This window comes from Diceros bicornis, chromosome 4, assembly GCF_020826845.1.
Source record: "Diceros bicornis minor isolate mBicDic1 chromosome 4, mDicBic1.mat.cur, whole genome shotgun sequence".
In the NCBI taxonomy this organism is placed as follows: Eukaryota; Metazoa; Chordata; class Mammalia; order Perissodactyla; family Rhinocerotidae; genus Diceros; species Diceros bicornis.
Genome location: NC_080743.1, coordinates 92,625,669 through 92,642,981, shown reverse-complemented (window position 1 = coordinate 92,642,981; position 17,313 = coordinate 92,625,669). Strand labels below are relative to the sequence as shown.

Here is a 17,313-nt window from a genome sequence, read left to right as displayed (position 1 = left end):
ACTCCCATATTTCCATAAATGTTTGTTCCATCCCTTCGGAGTTCTGAACTGTCAACCAATTCCTCTAAGAGAACACTGATATCTATTTCTTTTAATGGAGGACTCTTGAATACTTATAAAGTCTCCAAACCTTGAAAACCCAAAGAAATTTATCTCTAATAGTGGAATTTTTAGCAATATGGAGGAGACTCTTTGATGTAGGGAGTCCTCAGCCCCTTAAAAGTCTCCAGGTGACGCCTACTCTAATCACCAGAACAACACATGGAAGTGGTTTATATTCTCGCTAAGTCTGAATTCAACAAATGTTAACTTTTACGTTGAGTAGTTTGTGTTACACTCCATAGCGACATTACCATGAAGCTCCAATCCTTACAATTCCATCACTGATCCAGAAACAGCATACTAGTTTATGACCTCATAGTCTTCTTTTATCTTCATCACTAGGAAATGTTAGATATAATTCCCCCAAGAAACTAAGGACCCAAACTAACCAGGAGGATAAAAGGGAGAAGGAAACCAGTGAAACTCCAAACCTATAAGCCCCAAACTGTTTCTTTTCAGAAGAGTTACAGCAAAATTTGTCCCTGGATTGTGTTTTTTAAGTACCATGGGTCATTCTTCAAAAATGGATTTTAAATTATATAACGTGAATTTCACCTACAATAACTATACATGGGGGGATCAATTAAATTCTTTGCAATTTTTCTTTTTGCTTATAGACATAATCAAAAATTGAAGGTATTGATAGAAATATTGCCCCTAGAAAATATGCAGTACAAGTAGACAATTACCTATAAAATAATCCACAAAGTATAACTCATCTTTTTCTTCCCAAATGTGCTATCTTTCTTCAATTTCCTTATTTCTATTAATTCTCCCAGTCTCCTCCACATTTTACTGATAAGCAAGCTCCTTATTGCTACCAGATGAATCTTCCTAAATATCATTTTCATCCTCTTCCTCTTCTACATAAAAACTGTCAGTGGCTCTCAGTGTCTACAGAAATGAGATGAAAACACATTAGCCTGGCATTTAAGGGTATAATCTGGCTATAATAATAACAGCATTTTTCAAGTGCTGATCACACACTAGGAATTGTGCTAAGTACTTTATATCATCTCATTTAATTCTCACAACAACCCCCAAGAGGTAGGAACTATTATTGGCTTCCCCTTCTGGAAAATAAAACTGAGGCATAAAGAACTTAAGTACCTTATCCAAACATAGGTTTCAAGTGGAGACACCAGTATTTAAACTCAAACAATCTGATTCAAGAGCGCATGTATCTACTCTATTCTGCCTGTGCTGTACCCTACCTGTGCAAATTATGACTTGCTATTCCAGTAAGGCAATTTTGTCACTGTTCCCCAACATGACATTTTCATTCCCAGCTCTGAGATTTTGCTCACACCTTTTCCCCTTCCATTGTGTATTCAAATCCCACCCATTGTTCAAGGCCCAGCTCAATTCCAGCATGCTCTGACTTCATGTTCTCTGACCACCCCACAGCATGTACCACCTGCTCTGCTGATTTTAAGCCTTAATCATAGTCTTTCTGATATTGTTAACTGTAGGATGTGTCTATAGCTTATCATCTCCCACCTAACAAATGTCCAGAGGGCAGGAACAACAATTGTACCTATAACAATGCTATGCTTATAGCAGGCATTTAATAAATGCTTGCTAAAAACACAAATGCAGATAACTGCAAAATGAATGCCATGAACTTCATAAGTACTAGTTTTTTAACCAATGTCTGTATACATACATAGTTATAAAGGTATATCTTCCTGAAATCTCTAAGCTATATTTTACAAGGCTGTGGAAATGACATAAGCAACATATTAGTAAAACTCAAAATAGCACATGGTTTTTTGACTTTTGACTGAAGCATAACATACATACAGAAAAGGGTAAAAATTATAAATGTACGGCTCAATGAATTTTCACAAATGAGCACATCATGTAACCAGCAAGCAGACCAAGAAAAAGAACATTACACCCCAGAAGTCCCCCTCACATCATAAAGGTAACTGCTATTCTGACTTCTAACACCATAGATTAATTTTGCCTGGCAAATAATTTTAAATTATTACAACTGTTTCCACCTGGGAAATCAAATATATTACTCAAATATGGCATTTTTTTAAACATTTAAGGAAAAAGGGCTGGCCCCATGGGTTAGCGGTTAAGCGCGCACGCTCTGCTACTGGCGGCCCGGGTTCGGATCCCAGGCGCACACCTACGCACCGCTTCTCTGGCCATGCTGAGGCCACGTCCCACATACAGCAACTACAAGGATGTGCAACTATGACATACAACTATCTACTGGGGCTTTGGGGGGGGGGGGGGAAAGGAGGATTGGCAATAGATGTTAGCTCAGAGCTGGTCTTCCTCAGCAAAAAGAGCAGGATTAGCACGGATGTTAGCTCAGGGCTGATCTTCCTCAAAAAAATAAAATAAAAAATAAACATTTAAGGAATGGTCCATTCCAGTAGGTTTCTCAGAAAATGGTCTTGAACATATATTATACATATGTTCCTATAGAAAATTATTGGTGAAATTGTTAGAAGTTGGTAAATCAACCAGCTTCCAATATGTACAGTTTCTAGTAAGTACAATGTTTTAGGTCAACTGTAAATAGAGAAAAAAAAAAAAAAAGGCAGATTTCACATATTATCACCAACAGTGACTGTGGTTACATCTACAAATAAAACATCTTAATAGGTGAAAATGTTAATCACCTCTTTGCTTTGTTGAAGACACAGCCTGTATATAACTCAGCAGGAAAATGCATCAGTCAGTTTGCTAATATCTTGTGAGCTTCCTTACCTGCCCAGTCCAGGAATTCAACACACTCAGTTTGGGAATACCGAGCAGCAACATCTCGAGCTCTTTCTTCCCGAAAGTTCAAAGCTTCTATGTCAGCATCCAATTCCACAAGTGCTTTCAAAGTTTCCAAACGACCCCAGGCTGCAGCACAGTGTAAGAGTGTATAACCTAACAAATAGTAAAAAGATGGTCACGTCAAATAATTACATTGTTTAGTCTATTTTATGGAGCAGAAGATCATAATGGCAATCAAGTATTGAACAATTACTACGGGCCAGGCACTATTCTAAGCGCTTTACATATAGCAAACTCATTTAGTTCATAAAAACCCTATGAGGTCAGAACTACTATAACCCCCACTTTACACATAAGGAAACTGAGGTCCAGAGAGGTTAAGAAACTTGCCCAAGGAACACAGTCAGTAAGTGATGGACGCAAGAGACCAACACAGGCAGTCTGAAGCCTGAGCTCTTCAACATCTTCTAGGAGACGGCAGTCCCCCAGCAGTCATCTATTTTGGAACACAATTATACCCATGACTTGGTCTAAGGAATTTTCATCAAGCTCTAATTATTCTAGCGTTATCGTTAACACAATCATACAAATGATTACAACTGCATATGCCTTTGGTTTGGCAATTCATCATTTGAATTAAAACTGAAATTATGACCTATCAAATTAGAAAGTTATATCTTAGACTTACTGAGGCGACTACCATGAGGTATAATTGTAAAGGGGAAAAACATGGGAGGTGTTTTTAAATTTTTTTCAGAGTGGTTTTGAAAAATCAAGTCAAAAGTTCATTGTTTTTTTTGTGTGTGTGTCAGGAAGATCAGCCCTGAGCTAACATCCAATGTCAATCCTCCTCTTTTTGCTGAGGAAGATTGGCCCTGGACTAACATCTGTGCCCATCTTCCTCTACTTTATATGGGACACCGCCATAGCATAGCTTGACATGCGGTGCATCGGTGCACGCCCGGGATCCGAACCTGCGAACCCTGGGCCGCCAAAGCGGAGCGCGCACACTTAACCGCTGCGCCACTGGGCTGTTTTGGGGCCAGCCCCATGGCATAGCGGTTAAGTTCGCACATTCTCCTTCAGTGGCCCAGGGTTCACCGGTTCGGATCCTGGGCACGGACCTACTCACACCACATTAAGCCATGCTGAGGTGGTGTCCTATAAAGAAGAGCTATGACTCTACAACTATGATATACAACTATGTACTGGGGCTGTGGGGAGAAAGGAAGATTGGCAACAGATGTTAGCGTAGGGCCAATCTTCCTCAAAAAAAAAAACTTGTTTTTTAAAAAAAATGTTCATTGTTTTAACTTACCCACAAGGATATATTTATGACTCATTTAACTGGCCAGAGAGGCATGTACTACTACTACAGTAAGATTTGAGCAAAAGAATGAACTAGCAAGTATTGAATCTATTAAGTACTAGGTACTTTATGTGCTACTGCTTCATTTAATCCTTCCCATAACCCTATGAGGTAGGTATTATTAGCCCCATTAAAAGATACAAAGGAAAGTGAAGGCCAGAGAGACTATACCTTGCCCAAGACCACACTGGTAGTAAGTAGCCAAAGCAAGATTCAAACCCAGGTTTGTTGCCAAATAAAGGGTTTATAAGGAGAAGGAAATAGCACCCAACTGTTTGCCACTGGCTAGGGTAGGGAAAAAGAATGATTCCTCCAATTCCTTCCAGAAACCTCTCCTTGGCTCCCTATTTGCCACATTCCCACAATCCTGCGTCTGTCTTAGACCAAGTTGTAAACTCTCTGTCCTGAGGATATCATAACCAGAAGGGATAATAAAGGAGTAAGGAATCAAAGGAGCATGAAGTGAACTATTACAGGATCAGCCCAAATTAGAACTACCTCCCCTCTTTGGCCCAACTTTTTTTTTTAATATTGTTACTGCACCAGGTCCATTTTTGCCCGCCGTCCAGAAAGCCAATCACTGAGTCAATGAGATTGCAGAGAGAGGGGGTTTAATCACAAGGCAGCCAAGTGAGGAAAACGGGAGAACAAGTCTCAAATCCACCTCCCTGAAAATAGAGACTCAGGGGTATTTACGGGGAAGGGGGCAAGGTGGTCTGAAATGATTGGAGATGAGGAGAGATGAGGTAATTGATGATCTGCGCAAGCGTAGTCAGGCTTCATGCCTCTTTGAAGGACACATGCGCACAGAATGGCGGTATTAGCGTACCCTGAGGCTGGAGTTCCAACCTCTTGCCGTCAAAAGGGCCCAATTGATGTGTTGGTGGTCTAAATCTAGCCTGAAGTGGACAAGTGGTTCAGTTCCTGAAAAAAAATAGCTCAAACACCCATTATCATGGTGACCCCAGCTCCAGGGGGATGTTACCTACAGAAACCTAGTGGGAGTCAGATAGCATATTGCCTAAACAGCACAGTTAACAATGGGTAAGTTTATAATCTTATATAAGATTTAAGTCCTCACTTTCCATTCTGATAAGTTTCTAGGTAAGGCCACCCCCCTTCTTCGTGGTACAGGGAAGAAGATACCTTTACAAATGGAGATTTTCTTTACAAATATAAATGTCGTTTATAGAGGGCAACCAGAACTAAGAATGGGCTTATAAGCATGGATCCACCCAGACACCTGAGATGGTAATGGCCTGTTCTGGGGGCAGACCTCCCACCTCAAACTTCTTTGGTTAGTTAGTGGGGGTGGGGGCCAATTCTGACCCCCCATAGTTACTAGCTGCTTAATCAATGGCTGTTTGCCGGTTTCAATATGATAACAAGTGAGAAATTTCAAAATACCAAGAGACAGAGACTAACCCAAGAATTGTATTGTGCCTTTATCCCCTACAAAATGGGGGGCCAAGAAATACCCAGACACCATTCTTGTTGTTCTTGCCTTCTGGCCTTCTGCCTGAAGACGGAAGTCTTTGATCAGCTGAATGGTCCAAGACCCCTGATTTGCTGGGGGAGCGAGACACTCCCATTCCAAATGAGATGTTCTGGCACCTTATATTGCTTTCCTCAAGGCTTAAGTTATGGGACAGCGTAACATCTAATTTTTTTCCCTATTTTTAATATACATAGTTTTAAAACAAGATTTCTAAACAAACAGGCTTTTACCAAGGAATTTGCAACCTTTACATGTTTTTCCCCTTGTTGGAGATGGTCTGTTTTCTAGAAAGAAATACACAGATCCTTGTAGTACATTAACCCCATTGCCTTCCCAGGAGAATAAAAACGTTTAAATAAGTTAATTTCAAATAAAGGTAAAGATTATATCATGCTCATGGATTGAAAGAATTAATGTTAAAATGTCCATACTACAGAAAGCAATCTACAGATTCAATGCAATTCCTATCAAAATATCAGGGGCATTTTTCACAGAACTAGAACAAAGAATCCTAAAATTTGTATGGAACCAGAAAAGACCCCAAATAGCCAAAGCATTACTGAGAAAAAAGAACAAAGCTGGAGGTATCATGCTTCCTGATTTCAAACTATACCACAAAGCTATAGTAATCAAAGCAGTATGGTACTGGCATGAGAACAGACACATAGATCAGTGCAATAGAATGGAGAGCACAGAAATAAACCCACATCTATATAGTCAATTAATCTACACCAAAGGAGTCAAGAATACACAATGGGGAAAAGACAGTCTCTTCAATAAATGGTGTTGGGAAAATTGGACAGCCACATGCAAAAGAATGAAACTGGACCACTTTCTCACACTGTATACAAAAATAAACTCAAAATGGATTAAAGACTTAAATGTAAGACCTGAAACCATAAAACTCCCAGAAGAAAACATGGGCAGTACACTCTTTGACATCTGTCTTAATATTTTTTTGGATCTGTCTCCTCAGGCAAAGGCAACAAAAACAAAAATAAACAAATGAGACTACATCAAACTAAAAAGCTTTTGCACAGAAAATGAAACTATCAGCAAAACAAAAAGGCAGCCTACTGAGTGGGAGAAGATATTTGCAAATCATATATCTGATAAGGGGTTAATATCCAAAATATATAAAGAACTCATACAACTCAACATCAAAAAACAAACAATCCAATTAAAAAGTGGGCAGAGGACCTGAATAAACATTTTTCCAAAGAAGATATAGAGATGGCCAACAGACACATGTAAAGATGCTCAACATCACTAATCATCAGGGAAAAGCTAATCAAAACCACAATGAGATATCACCTCATGCCTGTCAGAATGGGTATCATCAAAAAGACAACAAATAACAAGTATTGATGAGGATGTGGAGAAAAGAGAACCCTCGAGCACTGTTGGCGGGAATGTAAGTTGGTACAGCCACTATGAAAAACAGTATGGAGGTTCCTCAAAAAATTAAAAATAGAACTACCATACCATCCAGCAATTCTACTTCTGGGTATTCACCTGAAGAAAACAAAAACACTAGTATGATTTCCTTCATTAAGTAGTAGATAATAACAATAAACAAACACATAGGGACAGAGATTGGATTGGTGGTTACCAGAGGGGAAGGGGGGAGGGAGGAGGGTGAAAGGGATAATTCAGTACATGTGTGTGGTGATGGGTTGTAATTAGTATTTTGGTGGCGAACATGATGTAATCTATGCAGAAATAGAAGTATAATGATGTACACCTGAAATTTTTACAATGTTATAAACTAGTGTTACCGCAATAAACAAAAAATTTAAAAAAAAAAACACTAATTCAAAAAGATATATGCATGCCTATGTTCACTGCAGCATTATTTACAATAGCCAAGATATGGAAGCAACCCAAGTGTCTATCAACAGAATGAATAAAGAAGATGTGGTATATGTATATACAATGGAATATTACTCAGCCATAAAAAAGGAATGAAATCTTGCCATCTGCGACAACATGGATGGACCTAGAGGGTATTACACTAAATGAAATAAGTCAGACAGAGACAGACAAATACCATATGATTTCACTTATATGTGGAACCTAAAAAACAAAACAAATGAATGAACAAAACAAAACAGAAACAGACTCATAGATACAGAGAACAAACTGGCGGTTGCCAGAGAAAAGGATGATGAGGTGTTGGGCGAAATAGGTAAAGGGGGTTAAGGGTACAAAATTCTAGTTATAAAGTAAATAAGTTATGGATCTGTAATATACAGCATAGGGAAAATAATCAATAATATTGTAATAACTTTATATGGTGACAGATGGTAACTAGACTTATGGTGATCATTTTGTAATGCATATAAATGTCAAATCACTATGTTGTACATCTGAAACTAACACAATATTGTATGTCAACTCTACTTCAATAAAAATAAATAAATAAGATAATTTTAAAAGCATCCAGACCAGAAAAAGATTTTCCCAGAGTTCTCTATAACATTGGCAATGAGTTTTGGATCCCAGGAAGGGACACAGGAGGCTACATGATGGAAATCCCAGCAGGAAGAAAGAAACCATAAATGGACCTGGGAAGGACTGAGGTTGATTTTAAGAGAAAAATAACCTCTTTGTGGAAGACTACTGGTTACTAAACACAGAGTCAACTGAACAGGTAGTTCATAGTAAAGCAAAAGATCAGACAAGAAGAAAAGGAATCTTTTCCTCTATGCAGGCATTGTTCTATGTGTTTCACAAGTATCAACTCATTTAATCCTCACTATAATCCTATGAAGTAGGCACTGTATTGTTCTCATTTATAGATAAGGAAACAAAAGCACAAAGAGGATAAGTACTTTTCTCAAGGTTGCTATAAATTAATAAAGGTCAAATATAAAGTCAAAATCCAAGAACTGAGATGATGATAGTCAAGAACAAGTAACAGGCTATGGAGCAAAAATCCTTACCTATCTAGAACATTTCTCACAACTTGCCTACCACCTGCAGTGCCAGACTCTTTGAATTCCCTAAATCATGTTATTTCAAGCCTCTGATAACTGCGTACATGCTGTCTTTTTCTGCCTGAAACAGTAATTACAATAGCGGAATAAAATAATACCAGTATAAATTTTATGTTTACTTAGTATTAATATTGTTATTTTTAAAACTACATTCAGAATTTATCTTTTTAATTACTGAAACTATTTAATACATTTTAAATATGAAAATGTATAAAGATAAAATATCAAACAAAAGCATAACAATCAAATAGAAATGTTACTTATACATTGTCATTCTATTAGCAATATAAATTGTCAGACAAAACTAATAAAAATTAAGGATAAAAAACCAAACACTATAACAATGAAGAAAATGTAATGAATCATGAAAATTGCAAATGATACATTATTTGCTTTTTTTTAAAGTGTGTCAATGGTATCACCAGGATATTTTTGTACAAATTTTTTCAGCTATTGAAGTTTTTCTCAATCAACATTTTTGGAAGTAGTTATAAACTAACACCAAATATTTTCCTTCAAATTATTTCATCTCTAATTTGAAAAGAGAGACACAGATATTTTTGAACAGCTTTTTTGCTTTTTTGCTGGTAGGGAATCTTTTTATTGAGAATAAGCTGTAATTTTTTTCCCCAAAGAAAACATTGCTGGTTCATATTTGTCGTTTTTGGTTTTTTTAGTTTCCTTATGTACAGAAGGAGATTTCATTTCAATTTCCTGATCAATTTCAAGACCATGAGATTCACATCCTACTTGTTTGGGAAGTTTTTGAACTTAAGCATTATTTTTACAACAGAAACTTTGCAATATCACAATACGGGCCATTTAAATTTATAGATTTCAGTTTGTCTTTTTGTATACATTGAGCAATTAAATCATTGATATTGTTCTCAACCCATAAATGACTCAGATTTCATATTTTTTAGAATACCAAATAATACTATTATAATTATAAAAAGACCAGTATTTAAGTTACCTAAAATAGTGGGTAAATATAGCAGAATACCAGCAATATTGTAACACTAAAATCTGATATTGCAATTACTATACTGCCTGCCACGTCCTATCCCTCATCTCTCCTTTGTCTGGTAAACCCTTGGTCACTCTTGGTCATTCTTCAAGACTCAGTATAAATGTTGCCACCTCTGTGAAACCTTCCCTGACCATGTCCAACACTTCCAGGTAAAGTGGACTTATCTCTCCTCTTAGCTATCCCTGTACCCACCATAATTACCACAAAGTAATTATTTATTCACATATCTGTTTTCTGCTAAACTGTGAACTTGTCCAAGGCTGAATTCATTCATCTTTCTACCCTCAGTTCCCAGCACAAGGCCTGGCTATTCCTCCACCCTTAATAAACATTTGCTGGTTGTATAGAAAGACAGAGTTGAAAACAGTAATTAGTTCTGATCATGCCTGTTTGAGTATGGCCAGATTTAGTGACCAAAGCCTTGTCAGAACCAGAGGAGGTTCCATCATCAATAAACTGCAAACTGCGGAGGCCTCTCCTCGGCTCAGTCAGAAAACAATGCACTTCCCAAGGGGCCAGAAGTCAGGAGTACAGAGAGCTGAGACTGTAAGAACTGTTTCATCTTCCCTCCTTTGGATCAAAAGTGTCCAATTCCCCAGTATTTAAAAGGAAAGGAAATCCTGAATGCAAACATGAATAATCAATAACCTTGAAAACCATTTTTCTTCCTTCCTATTCCTATACCTGAGTATCATCCACAAATAAATAACAAACATCTTTTATAGAAACATCTATACTGCAGTTCTTCATCTAAAAGTCTTTTACTTCTAAGCCAATGGCTTCTTATGCTCCAATAGATCACTAGTGCTCACAAACACACACACAGTGAATATTATTCAGCTTTAAAAAAAGAAGGAAATCCCGTTATTTGCAACAACACGGATGAACCCACAGGGTATTACTCTAAGTGAAATAAGTCAGACGGAGAAAGCCAAATACTGCACGGTATGTGGAATCTAAAAAAAAAAGTCAAACTCATAACAGTAGAAAAGTGGTTGCCAGGGGCTTGGGGGGTGGGACAAATAGGGAGAGGTTAGTAAAAGGGTACAAACTTTCAGTTATAAGATAAATAAGGCCTGAGCATCTAATATATAACATGGTGACTACAGCTGATAACTGCATTGTATAACTGAAATTTGCTAAGAGAGTAGAACTTAAATGTTCACACACACACACCCTCGATTTGATCTGTTCTCTCAAGTGAACAATCTCATGGGAACTGAATCATACCAACCAAACAAGAAATTGACTGCTAAACTTTAATGTAATTCATTATTGATTAAATGATTCAGTAATAACTAAAACAATTGCCAAATTGATTGGTATAATTAGGTTGACCAGTTCATGCATACTTTCCATTAGAGAACTGTCTTCATGGAATGTACTGCTTGATTCATTCCTTTCCCTATTAAAAAGTGTACATTGGAAACAAATAGCATCAGAAGATGTAGCTGTGAAGATTTCTGCATTGGTTTTCTTTGCTGCCAAGACAAATTACCACAAATTCAGCAGCTAAAAACAACAGCCATTTATTATCTCACAGCTCTGTAGGTCAGAAGTCTAAGTACACCATAGTTCAGCTGAGTCCTTGGCTTAAGTCTCAGAGGGCTAAAAGCAAGGTGTTGGCCAACCTGGGCTCTTATCTGGAGACTCGAGAAAAGTCGGCTTCCAAGACCATTCAGGCCGGTGGCAGAATTCAGTTCCTTGAGGCTGGAGGGCTGAGGTCTCTGATTCCTTGCTGGCTGTGAGCCAGAAGCCTCTTTCAGCTCTTTAAGGCTGCCTGCATTCCTCGTCTCATTGTCTCTACCTTCAAACCAGCAACCACAAGAGTCCTTCTCACGCCTCAAACCTCTCTGATTTCTTTTGCCAAATCTCCTCTAACCCCAGCTGGAGAAACTTCTCTGCTTTTAAAGGCTCATGTAATTAGATTGGGACTACCTGAATAATCCAGGTTAATCTCTCTATTTTAAAGTCCATAATCTTACTTACACCTGCAAAGTCCCTTTGCCAAGTAATGTAACATATTCACAGGTTCCAGGGACTAGGGCATGGACATGTTTGGAGTGAGCTATTTTTTTTACCTACCAGAGCCCACCTATTGGCCCCCAAAGATTCACAACCCTCCCATATGCAAAATACATTCAATCCAGCCCAAGGTCCTGTGGGAGATCAAAATTTGGCCACCCTGAAATATATCTCTTTACCTTGATTGTTTTCTCTGAAGGACATTTGACCTCCCCCACTAACTGCCTAAAGAATTTGACATGGTGCCTCCTTCCTGGAACAGATCTTCCATCTGATGGCTGTAATGTAAAATAGATGTTAGAATAGAAAAAGCACCAACAAGCCCTTCTTATCAGAAGTTCTGTCTCTGGCCACATTCTTTGGATGGCCCTGCAAGGAGTTGCCAGACAGACATTTACATTTATAAGGGAAATCTCCATTTGTAAAGGTATCTCCCTCTCTGTTTGGAGAAGAGAGGGGGATGAGCTCATTTCTAGTGACTTATCAATGTGGAAGGTGATGACTTAAATCTGCATAATAACCTTACTCTTGTTTACTGTGCTTTAGTGGTAATCTCCTGTAACTGACTCCCCCCCCCAACATCCTCCTTTGTCATTAGCTGAACATGGTATTTAAGACGAGAATTTCTGCTATTGTGTTGAGAAACACAGTGTCCCTGCTTTCTCCCATGTATACATGTTATTAAACTTGGTATTATTTTCTCCTGCTAACCCGTCTTGTTGATTATTTGGCCAGCCAGAAGAACCTTAAGGGAAAGGGCGGAGGGAGATTCTCCCTCTTCCCCCGACAGTCCCAAAGGTCTCATCTCATTACAACATCAACTCAAAGTCTAAAATCTCATCTAAATGTCATCAGCTCAAAAGCCTCAAATCTCACCGTCAAAATCATCTAAAACATGTGTGGATGAGGCTCTGGATATAATCCATTAAACATAATTACTGGGGCACAATTCCTCTCCGTCTGTGGATATGTGAAATTAAAGAAACAAGTTGTCTTCTCCCAACATACAGCAGTGGGATAGGTATAGGATAAAAGATATAGGCATTCTGGTTCAAACAGTGGGAAAATGGAAGGTAAAACATAGTCGGCAGTCCAAAGGAGTTGTGAAATTGAGCCAGGTAAACTCCATTAGGTTTCAAAACCTGGGGATAGTTCTCCATGGTTCTCAGCTCTGCCTTCTGGGCTCCTGGCTTCATCCTCTGAGCTCTCAGCCCTCTGAGCTGTCCTTCCTTTTTCACGAAAGGTAGCACATGTTTGCAGCTGAATAGTTTGTCAGCCTGCTTCCTGATAGTAGAATGTTGGGGGTCCAACAGCCTTCCTTCATTTTTACTCTCTCTGTCCCTTTCAGTCCAAGCTGGCAGTGTTTCTGCTGTTATAAAATTCTCAAGAAATTATAGGTCTCCCATGGAAGTGAAAGCGATTTGATTCACTCCATTAGACAGAAGCCAAGTTCACAAATTCTTTTGACATATCCCTTTGTCTATTTTTGGCTTCTGCTGAGATGGCTGAGGGACAATGCACTTAAGTTTCTAGATGCTCCCTGGTTTGATTAAAGGGATACCCTCCGCCATGCCCTTAATCTCTTGTGCCTAAATACTATGACCTTTTGATCTTTCCAACATGTCAACAAAGGGTTGTAGAGTCAGACACTCAGCTTCTTCTCTAGAGTATGCTTTTCTGACAGTAAATCTCTTAATTTTTTTTTTTTTTTTTGGTGAGGAAGATTGTCCCTGAGCTAACATCTGTGCCAATCTTCCTCTATTTTGTATGTAGGATGCTGCCACAGCAATAGTTTGATGAGTGGTGTGTAGGCCTGCACCCGGGATCCAAACCCACGAACCCCGGGCCACAAAAGCGGAGTGCACGAACTTAACCACTACGCCACTGGGCCAGCACCAGAATCTCTTAATTTTAATGTCTTTGCTATCTAGATGAGCTTAGAATTTTCCAAATCATCAAGTCCTTGTTCCTTTTAATTTACCAGTCCTTATCTCAATATATCTCTCTCCTCTGGCATTTTGTTATATGTAGCAAGAAGAAACCAGGATGCATCTTGAACACTTACTTGGGAATCTCGTCTGCTAAATGAAAAGATTTCATGGTGAGCATGAAATCAGAGTAAAGAATTGGATTATCTTGGAATACTTCATCAAAAGTACTCTGAAAGACTGTACACCTATCTCCACACATTGGAAAATACCTAACAAAAGGATGGCAATACTCATGTCAACTAGTCAGAACATCACCTCCCTTGAACAGTGTTGGAGGCACACTGTCATATACTGATTTGGGGCTCTCCTTTTCTTTTATGTAGTATTGTTTTTAGATATTACTATTATCCCTATTTTTATGGATAAAGAAACTGCAGCATAGAAAGATTATATAATTCGTCCAAGTCATATAGCTAAGTTAGTGGCAAAGCTAGGATTTGAACCCAGGCTCTAAAATCGATGCTATTTGAACCCAGGCTCTAAAATCGATAGTATTAACCAATCCATTATAGAATCCTTTTGTTCCTTGATTTTTGTCTCAATGTTATGTTTCTGAGTGTTATCCATTTTATACCCAAAGAGCTAGTTCACTCCTTTTAACTGTTGTGTAATATTCCATTGTATGAATAGATGATAATGTATTTACCCATCTCTCTATTGTTTTAGATTATTTCCAATTATTCACTACTGCAAACAATACTTGAATAATAATACTTGGACATGTCTCCTTGTGAACATGTGTGAGAGTTTCTCAAAGATATATATCTAGAAGTGGAATTCTGGATCATAGGGTATGTCTATTTGTAACTTTGTATAAACGCTCTTCAAAGTGGTTGTACCAATTTACATTTCCACTCCCTCTAGCAGAGTAAGAGAGTTCCCATTTCCCTTTTCTTCACCAATACTTAATGCTGTCAGATATTTAAATTTTTGTCAATCTGATGAGTAGTGGTAGTTCATTGTTTAAATTTGCATTTTAATAGTGAAGTTGAGCACATTTTCACATATTTATTGGCCATGAGAGCTTCTCTTCCATGAATTGGTTGCGCCTATCCTTTCCCTATTCCTCTATTGGGATGAATTCTTCTTATTAGTAGGCTGTCCTTATATAGATATATTGTTTGGCAGTTGAGAAGGTATTGCAAACATCTCTAGTCTGGGTCTTATCTTTTAATGGTGTCTTATCCTTTAATGGTTATGTTCTTGTGACTCATTTTAAGAAATCCTATAAAATTTCAAGAATATTACAATCCTCCTCTATTTATTTTCAGAAAGTTTCAAAATTTTGCTTTCCAATTCATATCTTGCATGGACTTGTAATTGATTTTTGTGCATGGTACATTGTAGGTATCTATTTTAACTTTTTTTCCAGATGAATAACCAATGTTCTACATATATTAAATAGTTCATCATTTCTCCACTGAAATTTAGGGTCAGCTTCTCAGTTTGCATTAAAAAAAAAAAAAAAACCAACTGGGATATAAACCAGATTGATAAATTAATTTGGAAGAAATTGCCATCTTTACCATATTTCAGTTCACCATCTGAAACAGATATAATTTGGGTCTTCTTTATGTAATTCAATAAGGTTTTATACTTTTTGCTATAAATGTCTTGCAATTTTTTTGTCAGATTTATTCGTAATTTCTTTATAGGTTTGTTGTGAATAAGATGTTTATTTTTATTACATTCTCTGATAGTTGATGGTATATAGAAAGCTACTGATTTGGGATATTGATCTTATGTTCATATTCTTGCTAAACTCTATTAGTACCAATAGTTAGTAGATACCCTTGGATTTAAATCTATGTGCCTATGAATAATGAGAGTCATGTTTCTTTCACTCTAATCCTTATATCCATTAATGTGCCGGTAAATGTTTAACAAACAGTTCTTTGAAGGGAAAGCCCTGATTTGTACTATTAGCCAATTTCCATGATGTCTGTACTCCTAGTATGGCCAACTTCAAGCCACCAATAGCTTGACAATACCAATGTGATATCAACCAATTCACAAAACTCTTGAAAATTTAACATTCAGGGCCGGCCCCGTGGCTTGGTGGTTAAGTGCACGCGCTCCGATGCTGGTGGCCCGGGTTCGGATCCCGGGCGCACACCGAGGCACCACTTCTCCGTCCATCCTGAGGCCAAGTCCCACATACAGCAACTAGAAGGATGTGCAGCTATGACATACAACTATCTACTGGGGCTTTGGGGGGAAAAAATAAATAAATAAAATCTTTAAAAAAAAAAAAAAAAATTTAACATTCAGCTCACAAGACCTGGTAAAAGTCAGCTCCAACACAGTACTGTGGTATTTCCCTTATTTATTTTTCTTGTCTTACTGCACTTGCTAGGACCTCCACTATAATGATGAATAGAAGCCATAATAGTGAATATCATAGTCTTTTTTCTGACTTTAAAGAATGCTTCTAAAGATCCAATACCAGGTAAGTTTGCTTCAGGCTTTTGATAGAGAGCCTCAAGGAAAGTTTCTTCTATTCCTATCTCCCTAAGAACTTTGATCATGAATGAGTACTACATTTTTTTCAAAAGACTTTGCTACATCTATTGAGATGATCATGTGGTTTGCTCAATTAATTTTTTAATGTAGTGAATTATACTAATATTTTTTCTCATGTTAAAACCATCCTGCGTGAACATGATGTAACCTATACAGAAATCGAAATATAATGATGTATACCTGAAACTTATATAATGTTATAAACCAATGTTACTGCAATAAAAAAAATAAAAAAAATAAAAAAAATAAACCATCCTGAGTTGATAGGATAAACCCAACCTAGTCCAACAAATTTTTTAATACAGAATCTTAGATTCATTAATATTTTATTTAAGATGTTTGCATCTATGGTATTAAATAAGATTGGCCTATAATTTCCCTTTCTAGTACTGTCCTTAACTAGTTTTGCTATGAAAGTTATATCTCATAAAATAAATTAAGCAGCTTTTCCTTCTCTGGAACATTTGCATAAGCTACAGATCACCCTTCCCTTAAAGTGTTAGTAGACCTTATCTTTAAAAACATTTGAGTCTGGGGCTGGCCCAGTGGCATAGTGGTTAAGTTTGCGCACTCTGCTTTGGCGGCCTGGGGTTTGCAGGTTCGGATCCCAGGTACAGACATACACACCACCTATCAAGCCATGCTGTGGCAGTGTCCCATATACAAAATAGAGGAAGATTGGCAGGGATGTTAGCTCAGGGACAATCTTCCTCAAGCAAAAAGAGGAAAATTGGCAACAGATGTTAGCGAAGGGCCAATTTTCCTTACAAAAAGAATAAAAACAAAAACAAAAAACAATAAAAAAAATTTGAGTCTGAAATTAGGTGGGAGTGGGGAAAGGAGGCAAATTTTGATTACTTAATCTATTTTTTTAAATAACCATTGTTCTAGTCAAGATTTCTAATTCTTTCTTGAATCAATTTTGGTAATTTATATTTTATTGGAAAATCATCCATTTCATCCAAGTTTTCAATTGTCATGAAGTTGTTTATAACATTTTCTTTTTTTTTTAAATGTTTACCTCTTTTTTT

The 17,313-nt window shown here is 37.5% G+C and overlaps 1 protein-coding gene across 1 annotated transcript in view; it reads right to left on the bottom strand.

The window, feature by feature from the left end:
• Positions 1 to 17,313, bottom strand: part of ANKRD45 (ankyrin repeat domain 45) — a 45,424-nt gene that overhangs the window by 11,432 nt on the left and 16,679 nt on the right. The window contains exon 3 of the mRNA XM_058540051.1: positions 2,833 to 3,000. Within this exon, the coding sequence (XP_058396034.1) occupies positions 2,833 to 3,000 (168 nt within the window). The remainder of the gene's footprint in view (positions 1 to 2,832; positions 3,001 to 17,313) is intronic.